Source organism: Mesocricetus auratus, unplaced genomic scaffold (assembly GCF_017639785.1).
Source record: "Mesocricetus auratus isolate SY011 unplaced genomic scaffold, BCM_Maur_2.0 Super-Scaffold_100003, whole genome shotgun sequence".
Classification (NCBI taxonomy): Eukaryota; Metazoa; Chordata; class Mammalia; order Rodentia; family Cricetidae; genus Mesocricetus; species Mesocricetus auratus.
The window spans coordinates 118360267-118383941 of NW_024429188.1; the positions used below are offsets into that span (position 1 = coordinate 118360267).

Here is a 23675-nt window from a genome sequence, read left to right on the forward strand (position 1 = left end):
CCAGGTAAATGGTGGATACAGAGGCTGGAATAAAGACAAAGACCCCCACACCTATAGATATACACACGGTCAGGGACCTGTGATATGAGCAACCAAGATTGCACTTTTGAGAGCAGGTCCCCAAATGATGACAGTTCTATGTCAGAGGCCTCTCTTTCCCAAGAGATGCTGTTAAAGCTATTCATCTGTCTTGGCATATGGCTTCTAGCAGTACAGGCTCTGGGAGCTGCCCTGCACCTGACCTGTTTAGCCCCCGAAAGCAGAGTGAAGGTTATTACAACAACAGCCAGTGCATGGATCTTTATGAATTGCTGCAACTTCCATCCTCCAGTCACAGCCAAGGCTTCCCAGCAAAGGTACACAGAGGCTTGTCTCTAGCCTCCTACTATTGCTAGTTCCCAAAGAGTCCTAGAGCAGGGATGTGGAGAGGCAATAGGCCTAGGAGGAATGGTGGACTTGTGACTGCTGGAGGTAAGCTGCCTCAGAGTGGCTTTCAAGTTGAGTCTGGACCCTGGGGGTGGGAGGCTGAGGGGGAAACTGGAGCCTCAGGTCCCGAGGAGAAGACTTTGTTTTTGCCGAAGTTGCTGCAGGCCAGGGGCTTCAGGTTTCGGGTTCCTAGACTTGGGGAAGCTGTAGATGCTAGCCCATGTCCCTGGCGGACAGCAGCCTTTCCCAAGAGCTCCTTAAACACAGAGTCCATGTTCTGCGCCACGGCCTAGCAGAAGGAAAAATGGAGGGCTCAGTGAGTTTCCTCCATTCCCCAAACTGAGGCCTTGGTTACCATGCCATGGCCAGGTTCTCTCTCCAGGGGCCATAGAAGAGACTGCCTGAACCTTCAGGCCACCTCCCCCACTCCATTCCAACTTCCTTCCTCTAGTCACTTTCAATGTTGCTTGCGGGATAGTAACTTCTTGGTCTGACTCTGAAGAGGGGCTCGCCTTCTTTTCACCCTTACTTTTTCTCTAGCTGATATCACAGCTTCCATCCATGGTCCCTGGGGCTGTCAACATGCTGGGGAGTCCCAGGTCAGTGTCTTCCCCTGGGTCTCTAAGCTGCCAGGCTTTAGTTCCTGTGTGTTTACCAACCTTCCCTAGGACCCCTAGGTCTAGAAGTGGGGACAGTCTTCCTAAGACTTAGCAATTGTCTTCAAGGATTCCCTGCTTAGTTCATAGGGGCTCCAAGAACCCACTGTAAAATGGGACTCCCCAAATTGTGCCACTCATCAGAGCCTTGTTCTGAGACTATTTTGCTTCCTCAGTCAGCTGCCCCTTCTACTTCCCTATTATCTGTCCTTTCACTCTCCTTGGCTGGCTAAGCACCTTGAAGTCTATCCTGGAGGCCCTAGCCCACATCAGTCTAAACAATCTGGCTTCTCTCTAGCTCAACAGTGTTGTGAGTCCCATACCACAGCTGGGCTGATGATCTTCTGCCCTCTCATCTCTGCCCTTGTGTCCCTACCCCTGTCCCTCCCACCCTGTCTCTTCCCCCTTGTCCTCATGCCCCTCCCTACATTGTGATTTGACTTGCTGGTTCCAGGTACCCCTGGACTGGGACCAAGGACAATAACAATGAGTCTCACCTTGGGGAAGGCAGAGACCATGTAGAAAAGTCGCCCCCTGCTGGCCCCATAGCCACTCCTGGCTCTTACCTTATCCATCTCCACATGTCGCTCAGGGGAGGTGGGTACCAAACAATATCGTCTGTGCCCAGAAGGGCCCACAACCTCAGGTGGGGTGCCTAGTTCCAGCCTACAAGGCACAGATAGGGAGATTAGTGATGGCACTGGGAAATCCTTGCCCTAACCTGGCACTGCCCATCTTAGGTATGTCCAAGGAAAGAGATGAGCCTCCATGGTCCCCAGGTTCCTCTAGAATCTCTCCAAGTCACAAATAAAGCTGACTGTGTTCTGTCCACACAGTGTTCTATATGCAACAACTCCCCCAATTCCATGTTGCCAAAGCCTGAGCCCAAAGCTTAACAGTGCAGGTAGCCTCTGACCCATGGTGCCTGCTGCTTCGAACAGCACACATGGACTGAAGGGTCTTTCCAAAGGCCTGTCTTCTCCTGGTTCACTGATTGGTAATCTCCAAGGCCAGGAAGCCCCTGGATGGCTCACAGACTCCACTGTGACCTGCAGACCAGTTGTCTGCTTCTCACCCCTAGTAAGGGAAAAAAGACTGGCTTGCTTCGGACTCTTTCCTAGCTGGAGCTTGGAGGCCAATATCCCCTTACTCCAATCAAAGGAGTTGGGAATAGTTGTTCTTCAGCCTAATCCAGGCCTACAGACTCCGTTTCAGGGTTGGAGAGGGCAGCAACTTTGGTTAGAACAAGTCCTGTTTGAGCATGTTCAGAATGACAGTAGCCACTTCCAGAAAGAAGAAGACCTGGAAACTCTACTCACAGGTCAGGAGACCCAAGGCAGACACAACGAGACCCTCCCCAGGGCTACAGCTGACTCACCCCTCAGGCAGTGTGATGTACTTATGGGGAATAAGGCCCTGTACACCAGCATGCTCCCCTCGCCACCAGTCACTTGATGCCCGAGCATAGAGTCGTAGCATATCCCCTCGCTGGAATGTCAGCTCCTGGGCTGTGCGGCCAGTGTAGGCAAAGCAGGCCACAGCCTCCACAACTCCCTCCGGATCTGTCAGGAAGAGAAGGTCAGACTGAGGGTAGAGTGGGTACACAGATAAAGGATGGGGTGGAGCCTCCCTGCTGAATCCCTTCTCACCATCCTCCTGAGCTGTGGTCCCAGCTTCCAACTCCAGCTCTGACTCCCCAACAAGGTTCTCCAACTGGCTATCCCTGATGTTTCAAGCAGAGTAAGGAAGGCTTCCTCCCACTAGATTCCCTCTCCCCCAAGAAGTCCCCAAAGCATACCCCAGGCAGCTAGCAGAAGGTGGTGCCATGCACTTCTCATAGATGGGACCTGGCAGTATGGCCAGCGGTGGGAAAACTCGAGCTGGTTGTAGGATAAGAGTCTGTACCAGCTGGTTCACCCGACCCTGTAAGGCTACAGGGTCCTGCCCAGCAGGCACAGGCAACAGTGTGGGCCCAAAACATACAGCCAGGTTGTAGGAGTCCATCATGTTCTCATCGCTGTACTGGGCCAGGCTGGGGAAACACACATGTCACACGTAGGGAGCTACAGCACTAGTGACCCCTCCACTCCCAAGAGTCAACTGGTTCCCCAGAAATACTCACTGGTTGAGGAAGGTGAAGAGATATCGCAGAACCACTAGCACAGGTCTGGGCAGTCTGGACAACAGATGGCTTACAGGCTCCACCCGCTCACTCACAGCCTCCAGTTCTGTGGCCAAGGAAGCCCAAGATAGCAGACTGAGTAAAGATGTAGCCACTACCATTAGTGGGTGGCCCTTCTACCAAGCTGATCTCAGACCTCACCTGCTGAAGTCAGAAGCTCATTAAATATGTCCAAGGGGAAGAGTGGGGGCTCCAGGCTCCGGAAGTACAGCTTCAGTACCCCAGCCACAGAGTCTAGGTCATGAGCAGTACAACCTTGCACCAGAGGGTCCTCCCCTGTGGAGAGTAACATGGTAAAATGGTATAATGAGGAGGTTACCTGTGCCTACTGAAGCCGCTGCCATACTTATCCATCGGTCCTCACCTCTTTCAAAGGCATCTCGGATCTCTGAGATTCGGGCCTGGGCACCTGATACCCGGAAGATGCCTTCATGCTGCAGGCCTGTGAAGAATAAGGAGCCAACAGGCAGAATCCCCTCTCCCACAAATACCCAGTGCCAAGGTGGCAGAAGATAGGGTACACTTACCATTGAGGTTAATGAAACGAATACAGCTTTCCACCACAAGGGGCAAAGGTTGCCCTGAGCTCTGGGGACAGAACACATTTATTTCACTAGGACACAGCAAGTCCCCTGGTCATTCTATCACTTTTCTCCTAATAGCATTATACTTGAATTTATTGGAATCTCTGTGAAGGAACTGATTTGCTGGTGCCTTTAAAGTGGCACTTTACCTTTTATTTGCAAATTGTTGCAAGTGTAATAAGGCAATCAAAATCCAGATGTTGACCTTCAGTCAAAGAATACTGCAAACCTTATATCTGCTCATTTAAATGGTCTGATTCTTTTTTGTTTGTTTGTTTGTTTTTTTAAGAATTATTTATTTTGAATACAACATCCTGCCTCCATGTCTGTCTGCATGCCAGAAGAGGGCACCAGACCTCATTACAGATGGTTGTGAGCCACCATGTGGTTGCTGGGAATTGAACTCAGGGCCTCTGGAAGTGTAGGCAGTGCTCTTAACTTCTGAGCCATCTCTCCAGCCCCATTTTGTTTGTTTTTTGAGACAGTTTCTCTGTATTGCTTTGGAACCTGTCCTGGAACTCACTCTGTAGACCAGGCTGGCCTTGAACTCACAGAGATCCGCCTGCCTCTGCCTCCCAAGTGCTGGGATTAAAGGCATATGCCACCACCACCCGGCAAATGGTCTGATTCTTATGAATGTTCTAGGTACATAATGGCACAATTGTAAATGACACTGTTGCTTTTCCTCCCTTCCTTTTGAGACAGCACCACATTAATCCTGAGTTGGCCTAAAACTTGCTATTGTAGCTGAGGCTACTTGTCTTGTTCTCCTGATCCTCCTGCTTCCACCCATTAAGTGCTAGGATTACAGGCTGCACCACCACACATGGCTCTTTCAGAACTCTGCTGAATCCCTTTTATTATTAATAATAATAATAATATTATTATGCTATTTAAAATTGTCAAAGTCAGGGGCTGGAGAGATGGCTCAGTAGTTGGGAGCACTGGCTACTCTTCCAGACGACCCAGGTTCAATTCCCAACACCCAAAGGGCAACTTATAACTGTCTGTAGTTCCAATTTCAGGGGATCAGACACTTTCACATACATACATGCAGGAAAAACACAAATGCACATGAAATAAACACATTACTTTTAAAAATAGTTTTACAAAGAATTGCCAAGGTCATATGGGCCAGAAGTATGGTTTGTGAGCATCTTGTGCTGTCCCAATCATAGGGGAGGACTCTCAACACCTCATCTCTAAAAATGTTGCAGACCCAGGTTTTCTTTCCTTTGTAAGTACATATTTAATTTTTAAAAATTTTAGCCAGGGGCTGGAGAGATGGCTCAGAGGTTAAGAGCACTGACTGCTCTTCCAGAAGTCCTGAGTTCAATTCCCAGCAACCACATGGTGGCTCACAACCATCTGTAATGAGATCTGGTGCCCTCTTCTGGCTTGCAGATAGACATGGAGGCAGGATGTTGTATTCATAATAAATAAATAAATAAGTCCTAAAAATTTTTTTATCCGGGTGTTGGCACATGCCTTTAATCCCAGCACTCGGGAGGCAGAGGCAGGTGGATCTCTGTGAGTTCAAGGCCAGCATGGTCTACAGAGTGAGTTCCAGGACAGGCTCCAAAACAATACAGAGAAACCCTGTCTTGAAAAAAAATTTTATGTGTTTTGGTGTTTGGCCTGCATTCATGTCTGTGTAAAGGTGTCAGATACCCTGGAACTAGAGTTATGGACAGTTGTAAGCTGCCATGTGAGTACTGGGAATTGAACCCAGGTCCTTTGGAAGAACAGCCAGTGCTCCTAATCACTGAATCATCTATCTCTCCAGCTCTTGGAAGCTCAAGTTTTCTGACTTCCTTAAGAGTTCCCTTTAAAGCTGGATGGTGGTGGCACCACACCATTAATCCCGGCACTTGGGAGGCAGTTTGAGGCCAGCCTGATATATAGAGTAAGACTGTCTCAAAAACCAAAAACCAAACAATTAAAAAAGAAATAGCTCCTTTAAATTGGTACAAGCCACTAGGAAGCCCAGGATAATCTCAGCAGCACTGGCAAATGACCTGCATAGGAAGAGGCACTTGAGTTCTACTCAGGAAGGTTGGAACTAGAGAGCACTGGGATTAGGCAGTTTCTTGGGCCACCAAGGCTAGAGAAAGACCAGAAGGGACAGAGATGGCATCCAATGAGTTAAGAGTGTGGGGCAAAGCAAATACCTGGATAAACTTCTCCAGGTCACCTCCAAAGAGTCTCTGGTTACACTGGGAGCTAGGACAGGAGTGGTGGCTCTTGTGAAATTTTCTCTCTGTGTACTGGGTCCTGAGAAGAATGGGAACTGCCTTTTAGGTGAACGAGCCATTGAAAAGTCTTCCCATCCCTAACCCAGCAAGGCCATAGGTTGCTGGCAGTAGAGTTAGAGCTAGGCAGTAAGGATAGGGGAGATGGAGACTTCTAAATAGGCCAGTACCTCATCAAGGACTCACCAAGATGTTTTTCGCTCTTCCTTGTTACCTGGAAAGGAGTAAAAATTGATTGGTCTGTCTCTCAGTCTGGGGATCTTCAATTAACCCCAGAGAGAGGAGGCTTGGACTGAAAGCTCAGGATAGTCAAAGGACCAAGGGGTAGGAGAGAAGTCAGTACCTATGCTTGGTTAGTTCCTATATGCCAAACAACCTATCTGGTAGGGAGGGGCCCTTGAGAGAGGGTGTGCCTGGAGCAGTACCCACCTCGTTGTATGGCCTCCTGCAGTTTTTCATGCTTGGCCTGCAGCTTGGCAAGAATGCTCCGGCCACTCAGATACTCCTGCAGCTTCTGGAAAACCCAATGAAACGTCCCTAGTTTGAACCTAAATTCAGCCCCCTTTCTCTCTGCTGCCCTTTGTGGCCTTCCTTGTCCCGCCTATCCAGCCCCACCAGAATATAGAAGGTCTCTGTCTCCTGCTGCTGACTCCGTCTGCGGCCTGTCTGTCTGGTGCCTGGGTCTGAGCTTGTGGACTTGAGAGACTCAGTGGAGGGGCTGGCCTGCAAAGAGTCCAACATGTCCCCATCCTCTGATGTCACCACCTCTAGCAGAGCCTGAAGTGTTGCCTTCAGTGTCTTATTCACCTGAGGGGACAGTGACAGGACAGTGAGTAGAGGACAGGGTGGGGGAAAGAAGTCTAAATCTGCAGAAAGAGAAAGGGAAGCTACTGCCAGCTAGGAAGGAACTGTCTGGAGAGCTGAAGGTGAGAGAAAGCCCTAAGGCCTATCCCCACCCCAGGCTCAGTCATTCATGCCTCTTCTGTCTCGATGGTCTTTTGGTCCAGGCGACTCTGGATGTTTTGGGCTCTGGGCAAAATCTCATCCCGAAGTTCCATTTCAACCTGGATCTCAGTCACCTGCAAAGGGTAGTACCAGGGACTGAGGACTAGGTCAGGGCACAGAACTCAAATGAGGTAGTCAGGATATGAAACAGGGCACATATCTGTTGCTTGCCTCCAACTTCTGAGTGCTAGGATGATAGGCATTCACCACCATGTCAGGTTTATGGGGTGCTGGGGATAGAACAAAGGACTTCATGCATGCTAGGTAAGCACTCTACCAACTGAGCTACAGTCTCAGCCAAGGATATAACTTGTATCTTCAGTAAGTTTCAAATACCAATACAAAGGAACACATAAAGTCTAAGTCTTATGAAAAAAGGACATATGCTACAAGACAGATGAACCTTGAGGAATGTAATCAGTCAGTCCCTATAAGACAAATGCTGTATAATCTCACTACTGGGAGAGACCTTTATGTGTCAGTGCTGTAGCCAAGTTCACAGAGACAGAAGAATAGTGGGTTCCAGAAGCTGGAAGGAGAGCAATGGGGACCTAAATATTTAATGGGGACAGATTCTATGTAAGAAAATAAGCAGTCTAGAAATAGACAGGGTGATAGTCACACTACCAAGTCACTGAACTTGAAGATGTTAGAAATAATAAATTTTGGGGGCTGGAGAGATGGCTCAGAGGCTAAGATCAGTGGCTGCTCTTCCAGAGGTCCTGAGTTCAATTCCCAACAACCACATGGTGGCTCACAACCATCTGTAATGAGATCTGGTGCCCTCCTCTGACATGCAGGGTTACATGCAGACAGAACACTGTATACAGCCGGGTGTTGGTGGCGCACGCCTTTAATCCCAGCACTTGGGAGGCAGAGGTAGGCGGATCTCTGTGAGTTCGAGGCCAGCCTGGTCTACAGAGTGAGTTCCAGGACAGCCTTCAAAGCCAGAGAAACCCTGTCTCGAAAAACAAAAACAAAACAAACAAACAAAAAAAGAACACTGTATACATAATAAATAAATCTTTTTTAAAAAAGAAATAATAAATTTTATCTTTTATCAATTAAAAAATGAGATGTATTGGGCTGGAGAAATGACTCAGCAATTAAGAACACTTACTGTTTACCCAAGGACCCGAGTTCTGTTTCTAGCATCCATGTTATCCATGTTAGGTAGCTTACAACCACCTGTAACTCTAGCTTCAGGTTATCTAATACTCTTTTCTGGCAACTACAGGCACGCGCGCGCGCACACACACACACACACACACACACACACACACACGGCATATATATTCATACGCATACATACACAGGTTTCTCTGTGTAATAGCTTTGGCTGTCTTAGAACTTGCTCTGTAGACCAGGCTGGCCTCAAACTCACAGAAACTCACATGCCTCTGCCTCCCGAGTGCTAGGATTACAGGCATGCACCACCACCGACAGATATATAACAGAGTGTGAGATCAGTTTGGCCTACAGAAGGAGTTCAAGGGCAGGCAGAGCTGTTACACAGAGATATGCTGTCCTGAAAACCCTAGATAAATAAATAAACAAATGAGTGTCTGTGTGCATGATCCACCTGCCTCTGCCTCCCAGTGCTGGGATTAAAGGCATGCATCATCACTGACTGGCAGTAAATTTGTTTTTAATTCAGCAAAAAGTTAGAGGAGATTCCAAAAGAAATATTTTTAATAGAAATGGGAAAGAAGAGAAAATAGGAAATTGGAGAATCGATCAATCTGTAGACAGCAGGAGGAGGGGAGAGAAGAAGAGATAGAGAAAGCGAGGAGGAGGAAGACAATATCCAGGGAAGCCAAAACCTCAAGCAGACAGACATACTTATTGCCTACTACTAGAAGGGACAATGGAACCCCAAAGCAGAGCATCATGGAATTTTACATCAGAGGAGAAAGACTACTCTAAAAATTCATAAAATGAGGACAGACATCTAAATAGAAATGATGCCGTATGCTGGGTGGTGGTGGTACACGCCTTTAATCCCAGTGCTAGGGAGGCAGAGGCAGGTGGAAGGCAGCCTGGTCTACAAAGCAAGATCCAGGACAGTCAGGGCTATCTTGAAAAAAAAAAGGAAGAAAGAAAAGAAATGATGCTGCATGCTATATTTCTTCCCAAGTGTTTATTATGAAATTTGTTATCAGTTCATCTCTTCTGTTGGTAGCTAGATTTTTTTTTGTTTTGTTTTTTGTTTTTGTTTTTTCAAGACAGGGTTTCTCTGTATTGTTTTGGAGGCTGTCCTGGAACTAGCTCGGTAGATCAGGCTGGCCTCGAACTCACAGAGATCCGCCTGCCTCTGCCTCCCGAGTGCTGGGATTAAAGGCATGCGCCATCAACGCCCGGCGGTAGCTAGGTTTTTATACTGAAGTCTAAGCTGTAGGCTTCATTATACAGCACAGGCTAGCTTTAAACTTAGGATAATCCTTTTGCCTTAGTTTCCCCAGTGCTAGGATGACTGGCATGCACTACCATACATGGCTACAGTTTTCAACATATAGTGTATGGACAGCCACGGTGAACATTTGGACTGCTGTGCTTGTACTGTGTTTGAGGGCAGCCCCGAGTGAAGTGCCACAGCAAACTGTTCTAATAGGCCAGAAGCCATGGAATGTGGGGCTGAGAAATAAGAACCTTCAGCATCCTGGAATTTGTTTTGTTTTAGGAAAGTATAAATTATGTGACTGACACATTAACATGAAGTACAGAAAATGTGAAACCCTTTGAAATCATGCTTCAGCCTTAAGGGTAGCAAGAGTAGGAGGTGAAATAAACTGACTCTCACCTCATCACCTTCATGGGGCTGGTAGTCGAAACGTTGTGGGGGACAGAAGGCCATGGCATGAACTTTAAGCACTTTGGCCTTGTCCCCTAGAGGATCCAGGGCCTCCAAAGCCTCTTCCAGGCTGCCCAATCCTTGCATCTGGGAGACTTGGGTGCGGTTCTCGGCAGCTGTGTAGCTCCGGAGGGCCTGCCCCAGAGTCAGGTGGAAACCTGTGTCACAGCACTGGGAAGAAGCAAGTAGACACTGTTGTGGGCCTGGAGCAACAGCCAATGGTTCAAAGCATTTAAGTTCCAATACCATGACCCCACTTGCCTGTGCACACAAGACTTACATCCATGAGGTCCAAGATATCTTGCAAGTAGTAGTTGCTGACGGCAGCATTGACACTGGCCAGGCTGAGTAGGTACTCGTTTCGGGCCTTGGTACACTTCAGTTTATGCTCCAAAAACTTGGCCTGACGCTGCTCAAGACACCAAGGCACACCAGGGTCACACATTTGGAGACCACTCTTATCTCCACTTTTTTCCATTCCCTCCGCTGACAAGCATGCCCAATGTGCCACAGGTCCCTCATGTTTAATATAACATGAACCTTTTTACACCGTCACACACCAACTCTTGGTGCACCCTCAGTGCTCAGCCCTACTGTGCACAAGGTCTCCCATTCAATGCCCAGATTGCTTGACTCCCTAGCTCTTCACTGGATACTTTTGATCTCTTGGCAAGGGCTGATCCCCCCAACCCCTACCCTTGCCTTGGTTTGAGTCCCCAACATGCCTCATGTCAATCTCCAGAGAAGTGGAAGTAGGTCACATAGAAACAGATGGATAAGTAAAAGGCATTCATATTCATGTAGTGATATATTATTTGTGATTTATTAAAGCTTGCCTGAGGATTCAGAAAAGCAAAGTCAGCCACAAGCTATAGAAATCAGGCAGTGGTGGCACACACCTTTAATCCCAGAAGCCAGAAACTAGGAGGTGGTGGTACACAGCTTTAATCCTAGGACTCATTAGGATTAAGAGGTAGACAGATCTCTGTGAGTCCAAGGCCACCCAGATCTGCACAAAAGTGAATCAGTCTAAAAGAGAATTATAGCTTACACCTTTAATCCCAACATTAGGGAGGTATGTAAGATAGAGGCATTCAGAGAGGCATTCATTCTCCAGCCACACTGAGGAGAGGTTACAGTCTGAGACTTGATGAGAGTTCATGGAGACAGGACCACCATTTCAGCCTGAGCTAGAGGTGAGAGCTAGTGGCTGGCTACTTTGCTTTTCTGATATTCAGCTTGAAGTTTGAACCCCATTATAAGTCTCTGGGTCTTTTATTTATTCGTATTACATATTCAGACCCCATGATGGAGGTATGAGCTAGGAAAATATGTGAGGACACTTAGGCTCCACATGGGGGTGACACAAAACAAAAGCATTGCCCTCAGCCCCACTTAGCTTGGAGCCTCTCTTTTCTCTTCATGGGGTCCCCCTGAATGCTTCTCCCAAAATGGCACCCAGTCCATCACTCATCCTGAGTTCTCATGCTCCTAAAAATGTAGGAGCTAGCTAGGAAAATGTCCTCTAGGGTTAGAGTACTACTCTCTGCTTCAGCAGGGCTGTGGGACAATATGCTTGGAGCATAATGTGATAAAGTCTGTCATGACAGTATGATTGTCTTTACCCATCTTTCAGGTCTGTTGAAATCTCTATGGCATTGTCTTTCCACATCCCAGAGCCATCAGGTCTGACCAGAAATAAAAAATCTTGCTGGAGGCCTATGGTTCTTCCCCCCACATTCTTTTGTACCATGGACAGCCTAGAGTCATCAGAGCTGTACAAAGAGGGGTCCCATAGTTCTCCAGGCCCACCTTCTCCACTAGCCTTCCTCCTTTCTTGAGAGAGCTCTTTCGGAGAGGCCCTGTCTCATTGGTGATAACAGTAGTTGTGGTGCTGGCAGAGGCAGCAGTGGTGGTGGGCAAGGCACTCCGGCCTGACCGCTTCTCCTCCTGTCGCTCAGCTTCCCGGAGTTTGGTCTCAGCATTCATGCTCTCCAAGTGGTACACATGATATGTCTTCTTGGTCTGCAGGGAAGCCCAGGAAAGGCAGCCCCGCTGAAGGTCATGACCAGGAACAGTACCTCTCAGCACCCCTGGGATTCAGATCTGAGGATTGAGCCATTTTACCTAAGTATGTTGTCATCTTAACCACTCTGTCCCCAGAGCATAGAGAGGCCCATGCCTACTGTCCCCCAGACTCAGGTCATCACTGAGCACCCATTCTCTTGACCCTGACTTGGAGATAAAATGGCTTGGGCTGTTCCTGCTTCCCCCTGATTAGCACACAGTTAGTCCTGCTTACTGTCTGGAGTTCTGAGACCACCTCCAGTAGCTCATCCTGCAGCTGCTGCACCAGGTCCTTACTCTAGAGATGAAGGGGTATGTGTGAATATAGCATTGTCCTACTTAGTGCCTCCCATCATCCTATGACAACCCATCCCACCTGAGATTCGTACAAGTTGACCTTGGGCTGGAACTTCTACCTGGCATCCCATGCTTCTCAACCACAGTGCCTCCAGATAGATCCCCATGGCTTTGTTAAATCCTGAGGCCCTCCACAACTTGTGTGACTCCCCCCTACCTTTTTGACTATGCGTCCCACATCCTCAGCAATATAACTCAGGCGCTGAGCCAGGGGTCCAGCCAGCACCTCGCTGAGGGCAGCACTTTCGCGGCTCTGCTGTCGTGTATGCTCCAGCAACACAGCCCAGCAGTGCAAGGATGACAAGAGAGTTGGCTCTTTCCTGCAGCAGAGGAATACTCAGACCAGGGAGCCTAGGTCTCAGGCCCTGCAAGGCACTGCTGCCAGTGTGGTACTTACCGGAAGCTTTGCTGCTCCCGGCTGCTGCCTCCCAGGCGACCACTGCGGCTGGCAAAACGTTCAGCCAACTTGTCCAAGCCCCGAGAGTACTCCAGCTCCACCTCTGCCCGGCGCCGCATGAACTCAGCTAGCTCTTGCAACAAGTCTCGCCGCAGCTCTCCCTGAAGCTCCAGGCAGTGGAGCTGCTCACTCAATTGCCAGCGCATCTCTGCAAGGGGACCTAGGTTCAGTCCTGGCAGACATGCATGGCGAGAACCAACCAGGCCAGTAAGGGGTAGGAGAGGCAAAGATAAACAGACAGACAGCCAAAGGCTCCTTGTTACCCGACTGAGCTAAAAACTGGAACTAAGTGCAGAAAAAAGAAGTGTGCCCTGAAGCAAGGTACCCATGCTCAGCAGCCCATGTACACTTGGGAAGGGCCCTGAGGGAGAAAATTCTGTGGTGTGGCTTCTGAATAGACACAAGAACTTGCTCAGGGACAGGACTCTGTGGTACTCGGCCAAGCCTTCAGGGACTTCAAACCAAGTCAAACTGGTCCCTTAGTAAGGGCCATTGCCAAGTGTTCCTGTCAAGATTGATAAGTGAAGGGGGGGGTCTGACTTAAGTTTTCTGTATGTTGTTCTCTACTCTCAGTTACCCACCCCGGGGTTTTTCTCTCTATCCTACAATGGAGTCATAATTGAGGGCCCCACACTACCACAGGCCTTTTGACATCTTATCTCTGGCTCAATTTAGCAATACTTCTTCCCTCACCCATATCTCAAGCAAAAGCTGCCTGTCCTGCAAGCTGCTAGCAATACTATGCTTCACCCCCCAGACTGAGGGCCCAGATTAGCACTGCAACCCTCACACCAATATATCAGCACAAAGACACACTGTCTTGGCTTCTTGTAAGCGGGATTTCCACAGACAGGTCATCAACCATATCCTCAGAGCAGAACACTAATTGATTTCTTCATTTAGTAGAATGGTGACTTCACATCTATTTCATTTCAGGCATATTCTAGACAGTGCCTACTCTTTTGGAGCTGGGACCATAGTGCGGGGACAGATAGTATGAGAAAAGAGCTGTGGTAGGATGGGAAAGGAGAGGAGCAGGTGACTAAAATCTTGTGGTCTCAGATTCCAGTTGGATGCCCAAGAAGAGATAAGTCAAGGAGTAGAGTCCTATGGACTCATTTCATTTTCAGGACCCCTCTGGCTACTGTGAGCCCAAAGGGCAGCCATTTTACTTATCTAAGGAAAATATAGGGGGTACTGGGACCAGGGAGCCAGTCTGAAAGGCAAGCCCCAGGGTAGCTATTCAAAAGAAATCCACTGTGAGGAGATCAGAATGGGTGGACTTCGGTCTTGACAGTGACTTTCCTAGGGCTATGAGAGGAAAGGCCTCCTTAGGTATCTCCTGCTCAGACCTCCTCATCTCCCCTTTTGATTTCCTTTCTCAGTATGAGGTGACACCTGCCTGCTCTCACTGCTCTCTATGGTGGGACTTACTTATTTTCCTGAATCCAGGTGCTCCAGATCCAGCTGCCTGCATGACCTACTCATCAGCCTTCCACACCACCCACTGGACTGTCTTGGGTGGGCTTTGGGGCGTACCTTTAATGTGGTCACTAGAATTGCTAAATTTCCACTAAGGGGACAAGTTAGGCAGAAGGAAGCTGGTGTGTGTATATGTGGAAACTCCCAACACTGAAGCCAAAGGAAAGGTCGCAATACCAAGTGTCACTGTCACCAGCCTCCTAAGGCTGAAGTGATGTGTTCCAATCACCGGTAAGGATGAGTGCTAATGCTGATGTCAATCAGGGAAGTTCCCGATAAATGAGAATAATAGGTTTTCAAGAATGGCAATGTAAGTTCATTCCAAGCATGTCCTTCCTTGAAGGCTGCTCTGTCCTCCAAAAAGAATGTTACCCGGGCTGGAGAGATGGCTCAGAGGTTAAGAGCACTGCATGTTCTTCCAGAGGCCCTGAGTTCAATTCCCAACAACCACATGGTGGCTCACAACCATCTATAATGAGGTCTGACGCCTTCTCCTGGGGTACAAGCATGTACACAGATAAAAAAAAACCTGTATGACTAATAAATAAATAATTAAAAAAAAGAATGTTACCCAAGGAGGAACCTATTATGGCTGCACAATGCCAAGTGCAGCAGCAGACCACAGTATTGTGAGGGTTCTCCACCAGTAGCAACAGCACCTCTGGTTTAGAACATGTATACCAGCTGGTGTCACAGAGCTATAGATTGCAAGCCACTCCAAGGTCCACAGAGGGTGGGAAACTCCTGCCCCAAGTCAGTCTCCAGGTTGTGCCGTGGCACAGCTTTCAGATCTCAGCTCAAACAACCCTGATCTCCTACCAAACTAGCTCTGGCCTTTGTCTGTCCCCAGTATGTGCTTGGCACCTTAGCCGTCCTTTGCAGAGGTTACTACCATACATGAAATCAGCTGTGTGCAGTTTTTCTCTCAGACCTGTGAACAACAAAGAATTGCTTCTCTTCTATGAGATTATTTCTAGAGTTCAGAGCAAATGTATATTTATATATAGATCTGGCAGCTGCGGTGATAGCACAGGCTTGTTATCCCAGCCCTGGAAGGTTGAGGAGAGGATGCTGCAAGGTACAGACCAGCTTGAGAAAAATGAGTTCAAGACTAGCCTGGACTGCAAACCAAGCTCCCATCCTACCCACCCACCTAAACAAGCATACAAAAGAATGGCTGACAAAAAGGTGTAAGAAAGCTTGCATATTTGCATTGCAAAGCTGGGACCCAGGCCCCCTCCAGCACTTCCTGTGAGCCAGGCATTCACTCTCACTTCTGCTGACCAGTGGAGTAGACTAGCTAGTCTCTAAACCGCAACTGTGCTGACCTTTCAGAATTTAAAGTGTCAGGAAAGTGCTGTTCCAGGACAGTTGGAAGACTTTTTTTGAGGGAGGACCATAAGAAATAAAAGCCACAAAGGCCGGACACCCTGAATGAGCAAGGGTCATCTAAAAGACACTCTTGTGCCAAACTCCAGTTTCTTGGTTGGAACTAACTGGCCTGGGTTTGCTGATTGACTTTTCAAGGTCCTTGGGCTTCAGGATAATTTTCGTTTGTTTGTTTTGTTTTAGACAGGGTTTCTCTGTAGCCCTGGCTGTCCTGGAACTTTCTCTGTAGATCAAGCTGGCCTCGAACTCAGAGATCCACCTGCCTCTGTCTCCCAGTGTGCTGGGATTAAAGGCGTGCGCCACTACCACCCAGCTGCTTCTTGGCATTTTGAGGAAGTAGGATAGGATCATTGTCTCCACCTGCTGGCTCACCCTCTGCAGTCACTTCAAGTTGGCTCTGGACACCAAGATGAGGACTGAGTCAAACTTTCAATGGCACCTATGATTGGCACTACAGCAGCAACACATCACTAAGACATACTTTGGTATAAGTTGCTTGCACCAAGTAAGTACACTGGAATTTCATCTACAGGTCAGAAAATTCCAAAGGTTTTCATTTCTCTTCTTGAAAGCTGTTGTGCCATGTCACACTGCTTCTCTGAACTTGTATCCACAATAGGTAAAATATAGAGCCATTGAGAGTGGTAATGGGAGTCAAGATATCTGGAAGCAACAAGAAACTGGGGGGGGTATTAGAAGCTGCCTCCTTTCCTGTGCAAGAGCTACCTACCACACCCTGAATTAATGAAGCTGTCAGCTAAGAATTTACAAAGATCATTTGCATGTGATTTGCATAGACTTGTTTGCCAGAACCCAGAGGTCTAATAGCCTAAGGCTGTAAAGTCAGCCCAGTTGAATTTCTCTAACCCACTTTGAGTCTTCTAGCCTGACCCAAAGCCACAACCCTAACCTGCAAGTTACTTCAGTGACAAAGGGAGGCGAAGGTGCTAAGGCTTCATGGATTCTAGTGGTGTTAAGAGTGAGGTGTTGGGCCACCAGCAAAGTCATTACACTCCATCTAGAAAGCCAACCTCAGTCTGCCCTTCCCTCAGGCTACCAGAGTCATTCCTGCCTGAGTAAGCAGCAGGCGACCCAAGTTAGAGAGGCGGGAGGGAGGGCATGGTCAGGCAGTTGAGGGGCCAAAGAGGCTCCCAGAAGCAGAGCCCTTGTGCTCCCTGCTCCACCCCGTTGGGGCGGGGGATATCTGAGGATCAGCAGCGGACACTCAGAGTCTCTGCAGTAAACCAGGCCTGAAGCACCCTCTCACCTTTGACTTGTGCCTCATACTCGGCTTGCAGCCCCCGCTCCCGCCGCAGCTTCCCGTGCGCGGCCATGGCCGACGGCTGATCGCGCCTTCGAGTTCAGATGCTCCCACGCGGCAGCGGTGAAGCGAGACCGCCAAGTAGAGGGACCGGGGGCGCCAAGGACAGCACCATCCGCCAGCTCCGCCCCGCCCCGCCCCGCCCCCAGCACGGTCCCTGGTAGGGCGGGGCGACCTGGACTCAGAACTGCCTGCTGCCTGGGTGGGACTCATAAGGACAAGGCGCCCCTTCCCAGGAGCAGACCTCTTGAGGCAGGCTGTCTCCTCTACCCTAAGACTCAACAGGAAGCAGCCATTGGAAGAGAATCCCAACATACCTGGGACCACCTGCTTCTGTTCCTCACTATCTGCAGAAAGCTATCTGTGGTCCCCAATCACACCCCTATGGCCACTGACCCTCAACACTTGTGGACAATGGTGCTATAGCTGCTCCAAGCCCAAGACTTCCCCTGGGCGGCCTGCTCTGAACATCAGATGCCACCTTGCTTCCTGGAGTCACAGCCCTGAGTGAGCCCTAAGGGAGTCCAGACAGCTGATGGGAAGTTCCCCGGAGGACTGCAGGCCTGTGTTCCCTCTAGGCCCCCTGAGGGGGAGGGAGCAGGGTTCAGCTACAGTTCCCCTTCTACTCAAGCCTGAAAGGAAAGAACTAGCCTCATTTCCCCATAGGTAGTTACCACTTCCTGCTGCCGGAAGAGATTCTTTTTGTCTCTTTTCCCTTACATCTTGCACCTGTAGGACCTATACTGGTGGGAGCTCTGAGACAGCCTGGGATAATAGGGATTTGCTCCACTTCCACCAACTCTAAGCAGAGAGCAATACTTACTCATCGATTTGTGATGTTTTGTTTTGAGATAGGGTCTCATTCATAGGGCCTCACTCTGTAGCCCTGGCTGGCCTGGTACTCCTTACACAATCCAGTCAGGCCTCAAACTTGACGCAATCTTTCTGCCTCTGCCCCAAATGCAGGGTTACACGTATGCACAATCACACAAAGCTTCTCTACTAAATTGGGAAGGCAGAAGGCAGGTGATAAGCCACCTGTCTTCAGTCCGATGGAGAGAAAGCCCTGGGGTATACAGATGGTGAGAGACAGGCAAGGAACTTAGGAGACATGCTTAAAGGTACTAAAATACAAAAGGAATCCAGATCTGTATGTGCATGCATGGATGTCAAAGTGCATGTGAGCACATGTGACACTGACCTGGAGATCTGGCAGGAGAAGGAGACTATTCTGGCCCTTCAATTGTGTGCAATTCTCTTGGTCAGAAAAAAAATACTTAGTCGTTTAGTTCTTGGTCTGTACTTTCTCCCAGTACCAAAGCCCTTCTCTAAGATGTTGCCAGGTTCTCGCAGATCCTTGAAGAAAAGATCTAGAAGCTAGCTAGATGTTGACAGGCCCGGGTCCTGGACTTCCAGAAGCTGGTATCAGAAGTAACAATGTTGGAATCCTCCATCATATCAAGAAAGCCTGTATCTCTTCTCACAGCACATGAATGGGCAGTGATCCATGTGAATTTTCTTTGTCAGCAGACACTCCAACAGTGCCTCATACTAAGGGGAACCAGATACCTATGTCTTTATTAGTTAAAGCAACCCACCCTGCCTGCCTTCCATTCTATATGAGCCTTGACCAATCCTCAGGAGTCTGTCATCCACCCAGTAGAGCTAGGCCAGGCCAGGATTCAGGAGTCAGGCAACAAGAAATGGTTGCTGACCTGGCATTCAAATGTTTTGCATCATGACTCCAGGAATCTGAATGGTGCCCCATTCAGTCCCTTGGCATGGAATGAAGTGAAAAGCATAACAGAAAATTTGAGTGATTGCTTTGGTTCTTAGGACATTTGTTTGGCATCTAAGCCATGAGTTAAACTGCTTTCTGTATCTTCAGCTCCTGTTCCTTTTTTTGTTTTGTTTGTCTAGTCTTTTTGTTTTTGAGACAGGGTCTCACTCTGTAGCTGAGGCTGGCCTTGAACTCATAGGAATTAGCCTGCCTCTGCCTCCTGAATGCTGGGATTAAAGACGTGTGCCAGCACGCCTGGCATGCTCCTTTTCGGCTTTAAAAAAACCTTATTAGATTTATATTCATTTAATTTTATGTGTTCTGCTTCTATGCATGTATGTATGTGCAATTTGTGTGTGTGTGTGTGTGTGTGTGTGTGTGTGTGTGTGTGTGTGTTTGATGCCCACTGAGAACAGAAGTCTCAGATCCTAGATACTAGAATTACAGATGAGTGTGAACTTCCATGCGGGTGCTGGGAATTGAACTCAGATCTTCTGCAAGAGAAACAATTGCTCTTAACCACTGAACCTTCTCCTTAGCCCCCTTCTTTTTGGCTTTTTTGAGACAGGGTTTCATTCAGTAGCTTTGGTCAGACTGGAACTTGCTATGTAGATCAGGCTGGCTTTGAATTTATAGAGATCTCCTTACTCCTGCCTCCCAGTGCTGAGACTGAAGGTGTGCATCACCACCTCATCTGGCTAGCTCCTGTTTTAAGAAAACAAAAGCCTGCAGAACAGGGTGAGAGTGTTTGAGTGGTGCCTCAGAGGCAAGCCAGGGTTTCAGGGTGACTTCCAGGCCAGCCTAAGCTACAGAGGGATACCCTGTCTCAAATCAGATAAGCTGGGTGAGGTGATGCTCATCTAAAGGCAGAGATTGGGACTACAAATGGAGACTGTCAAAACAAACAAACAAACAAAATCCAACAAGACAGGCAATGGAGATGGTTCCACAGTGGTAAGAGCTCTTCTGGGGCTGGAGAGATGGCTCAGAGGTTAAGAGCACTGGCTGCTCTTCCAGAGGTTCTGAGTTCAATTCCCAGCAACCACATGGTGGTTCACAACCATCTGTAATGAGATCTAGTGCCCTCTTCTGGTGTGCAGACATACATGGAGGCAGAATGCTGTATTCATAATAAATAAATAAATGAGCTCTTCTGGAGGACAGAATTCTTACAATCCAAAGGCAGCTCACAACTACATAACATTTCACTTCTAGGGGGTCTAACACCCACTTCTGTACTCTGAGGAAACCTGAACACCACACACACACAGATACAAAAATAAAAAATAAATATTTACAAAGAGAGCTAGACTTTTAAAAGGGCTAGATCATTGTTGGGCTTGGTGGCACACACCTTTAATCCCAGCACTCAGGAGGCAGAGACAGGAGAATCTCTGTGAGTTTGAGGCCAGCCTGGTCTACAAAGTGGGTTCCAGGACAGCCAGGGCTACACACAGAAAAACACTGTCTCAAAAAAAAATACAAAGAAACCCAAGAACAAACAAACAAAAAACACTCCAAGCTGCCTGCCTCTGTAGTGCTCAAAGACTTTTTAAAAAAGTTTTAACCTTAAGTGCATTGATGTTTTTTCTCAAGCAGCAATCAACAGTCACCAAACGGTCCATGCCAACTTGTGAGCTGCCATGTGGGTGCTGGGAATGGAACCCCAGGTTCTCTAGAAGAGCAGCCAGTGCTCTTAACCGCTAAGCCATCTCTCCAGCCTTGTTTTTTGTATACATGTCTGAGTGAAGGTGTCGGACCCCCTGGAACTTGAGTTACAGACAGTTGTGAGCGACCATGTGGGTGCTGGGAATCGAACGTGGGACCTCTGGAAGAACAGTCAGTGTTCTTAACTGCTGAGCCGTCTCTCCAGCTTCACAAGACCTTTTTAAATAGGTGGAAAAATGTACACTTGGTCCTGAGGAATGACCACAGAGCTGATGTGATCAGACTAACAGCCTACGATGGACAGAGGGAGATGAGAGATGTGGGGCTCCCGAGAGAAAAATCATTAGGCAGTGAGGGTATATCCTGGAGAAGCGTCCCTGGAGTCAACCCCAGCCACCTTATCCTATGCCTTTCAGCCTCAGCTCACAAGGCACGTAAGCCAGCGCTTCCAAGAGACGGATGCTGCTGAAGCAGGGGAAGTGCTGGGCCCCCAAGGCCTAGCGAGGCCTGCGGTTTTCCCCTCCACAGCTCCCACCTCCGCCCAGGAAACCTAGCCGACTAGGGGCGGAGCAGACAGCACTGCTTCAACTGGCTGCCAATCACACCCAAGTAACTAGGGCAGAGGGTGGGCTTCCGTAAGCGCCTTAGGAAGATTCGCGAGCTCCCGCCTATCAACTCTGGGGCCGCAACCGAGCCGGTGCGCACGTCCGCCCGTTCTATTGCGAGGCCTTTATTCTGGCGCTATAGAACCAATCAGAGTCTGGGAACTAAGAACGTCATCGGTTTGTGAACCGGGAGCGAAGCCAGCACACTAGGTGGAATGAAGCGCTGACTCGATTCGTACAAAAGGAAGTACGTAACTGTAGCCAATCAGAACGCAGTTTCACTCGAACTAGACTAGGGGAAGGTGAACAGCCATATGCAGGCGCACTTCTCAGTTTCTGCTCTCTATTCGCTTTCTCGGTTTTAATGGATCACTTCTACAACCAAATAAAGAAATAAGCTCGAGGACAAATTATTCAACCTAGAGATGGACCGCCTTGTCACTTGCAGGAGCACGGAAACTGTTAGTATAGTGACAGCTCAGTTGTCAGGTGCTCTGTAGTTGAGTGAGCGACTCAGGCAGACCACACCCTGGACCTAGCTGTCATCAGTGATGGTCTAGAATCCAGAAAGCACGTTTAGGAGAGTGTTAAAGCAAGGATGAAGCTGTGACAAAGCGTTTGGGAGTGAGGTGGGCTCAGCCTTTTCAGCCTTTTTAGCTTAAGGAAGGAAAGAAGGGAGAGAGGAAGGAAGAAAGGAAGGAAGGAAGGCCGAGTGTTGGTTCACACCTGAAACCCCAGTACTTGGAAGACTAAAACAAGAGACTTATGTTTTTGTGTGTGTGTGTGTGTTTTGGGTTTTAAAATTTTTTATTTATTATGCATAGTTTTTTTTAAATCTGTGTACATGCTTGTAGCCCAGGAGAAGGCATCAGACCTCATTATAGATGGTTGTGAGCCACCATGGTTGCTGGGAATTGAACTCAGGACCTCTGGAAGAACATGCAGTGCTCTTAACCTCTGAGCCACCTCTCCAGCCCTTGTTTTGTTTTTTGTTGTTGTTTTTGGTTTTTCGAGACAGGGTTTCTTTGTAGCTTTGAAGGCTGTCCTCGAACTCAAAGAGATCTGCCTGCCTCTGCCTCCCAAGTGCTGGGATTAAAGGCCAGATTTAGCTACATAGCAAATTCGTTCGCAGCCACCCTGAAATACTTGAGACCTTGTGAAAGAAAAGAGAGGAAAAGCCAGGCAGTGGTGGTACAGCCTTTAATCCCAGCACATGGCAGGCAGATCTCTTTGAGTTCCAGGACAGCCTGGTCTACAGAGTGAGTTCCAGAAGAGTCAGGGACTGTTACACAGAGAAACCCTGTCTAAAAAAACCAAAGGGGTGGGGGAGACCTGAAGGTTTATATTAACATAAAATAACAAATTGCTATATTAACTTTTTGCACTTCCAGAAGTCATAGAAATGTTAGAAGACATTCAGGCTATCCTAATGGTAGCCAAGGACTAGCTAACAATGTGCAGAAATGTCTCAGCATAGCAACAAATACAAAATATTAATGGGGGAGCTGGCTGGGATGGCTCACACTTGTAATCCCAGCACTTTGTAGCCTGAGGCAGGATTAACACAAGTTTGAGGCCAGCTGGGCTATATAAATAAGTTCCAGGCCAGTTTGGGCTAAGGAGAATTCGTCTCAAAAAGATGAGTAAACAAAATAAAGGAGATGAGCCTGGTAATTGTAAATGGTAGAATGTGAAGAACCTCTTAGAGGATCAGGACTTTGAGAAGAACAGGGCTAGGAGTGTGGTTCCATTGCTAGAGTACTTGTCTAACCTCAAGAGACCCTGAGTTAGATCTCCAGCACTGTATAAACTGGGTGTGGTAGCATGAAGATCCAGCCTCTCTAAAAGTAAAAATGTATTAATGTGATTGGACCCAGCAGACCTAATGACTGCTGTGATGGTATGAAACAAAGTATCAGGGATAATGAAGAAGGAAGAGCCTGAGCAACCAGGTAGCTAAGCAGGCCAGGATCCAGCTAGAACATCTCCAGATAAGTGCAATAAGCAGTTGGACTTAGGCATTGCGGTGTATCCAGGAGGTGTGAACTGGAGCTGCTACAGATGAGAGCAAGTGTGACCAGGGAAAAGGACTAAGAGTGGGACCTAAGAGGGTGAAGCAGCGCAGCAAAGACTATCGAGGTGGGAAAGCTGCCTCTGAACCCCAAGGCTGACTAGAAAGCCCCAATAAATCATTTAGTTCAGCCATAGAAAATTACTAAGGGCAAGCATTGGTGGCACACGCCTTTAATCCCAGCACTCGGGAGACGAGGCAGGTGGATCTCTGTGAGTTCGAGGCCAACCTGGTCTACAGAGTGAGTTCCAGGACAGCCTCCAAAGCAATACAGAGAAACCTTGTCTCAAAAAACCAAAAGAAGAAAGAAAATTAGTAAGGAAGTCAATGAGGCCTGAAGGCCAGGAAGGTGACAGCAGAATACTAAACCCAAGCCCGTTTATCTACAGACTCCAACTCAGTTGCTGACCGTGACTAGATTCTCCAAATCCGTTTGAGTTGTGAGCTCAGTGTGCTCTGGGTTGTGAAGATGATGTCCCAGCCATGAAGGAGCTAGAAAGAAGCACACCCCCAGTATGCACA

At 48.2% G+C, this 23675-nt stretch overlaps 1 protein-coding gene across 1 annotated transcript; it reads right to left on the minus strand.

Annotated features, from left to right (window-relative positions):
• Positions 1–285: 285 nt before the first annotated feature.
• Arhgap4 (Rho GTPase activating protein 4) lies at positions 286–17156 on the minus strand. The gene is made up of 21 exons (XM_013125905.3): positions 16976–17156; positions 12778–12985; positions 12538–12700; positions 12259–12321; positions 11769–11981; positions 10237–10365; positions 9906–10127; positions 7078–7179; positions 6716–6907; positions 6530–6614; positions 6287–6314; positions 6020–6122; positions 3792–3852; positions 3629–3706; positions 3406–3540; positions 3205–3310; positions 2881–3114; positions 2732–2805; positions 2461–2644; positions 1649–1748; positions 286–715 (listed from the first exon to the last, which is right to left on the minus strand). The coding sequence occupies exons 1-21, from the start codon at positions 17040–17042 to the stop codon at positions 494–496; spliced, it is 2769 nt and encodes a 922-aa protein (XP_012981359.1). The 5' UTR covers positions 17043–17156; the 3' UTR covers positions 286–493.
• Between the last annotated feature and the right edge of the window lie 6519 nt (positions 17157–23675).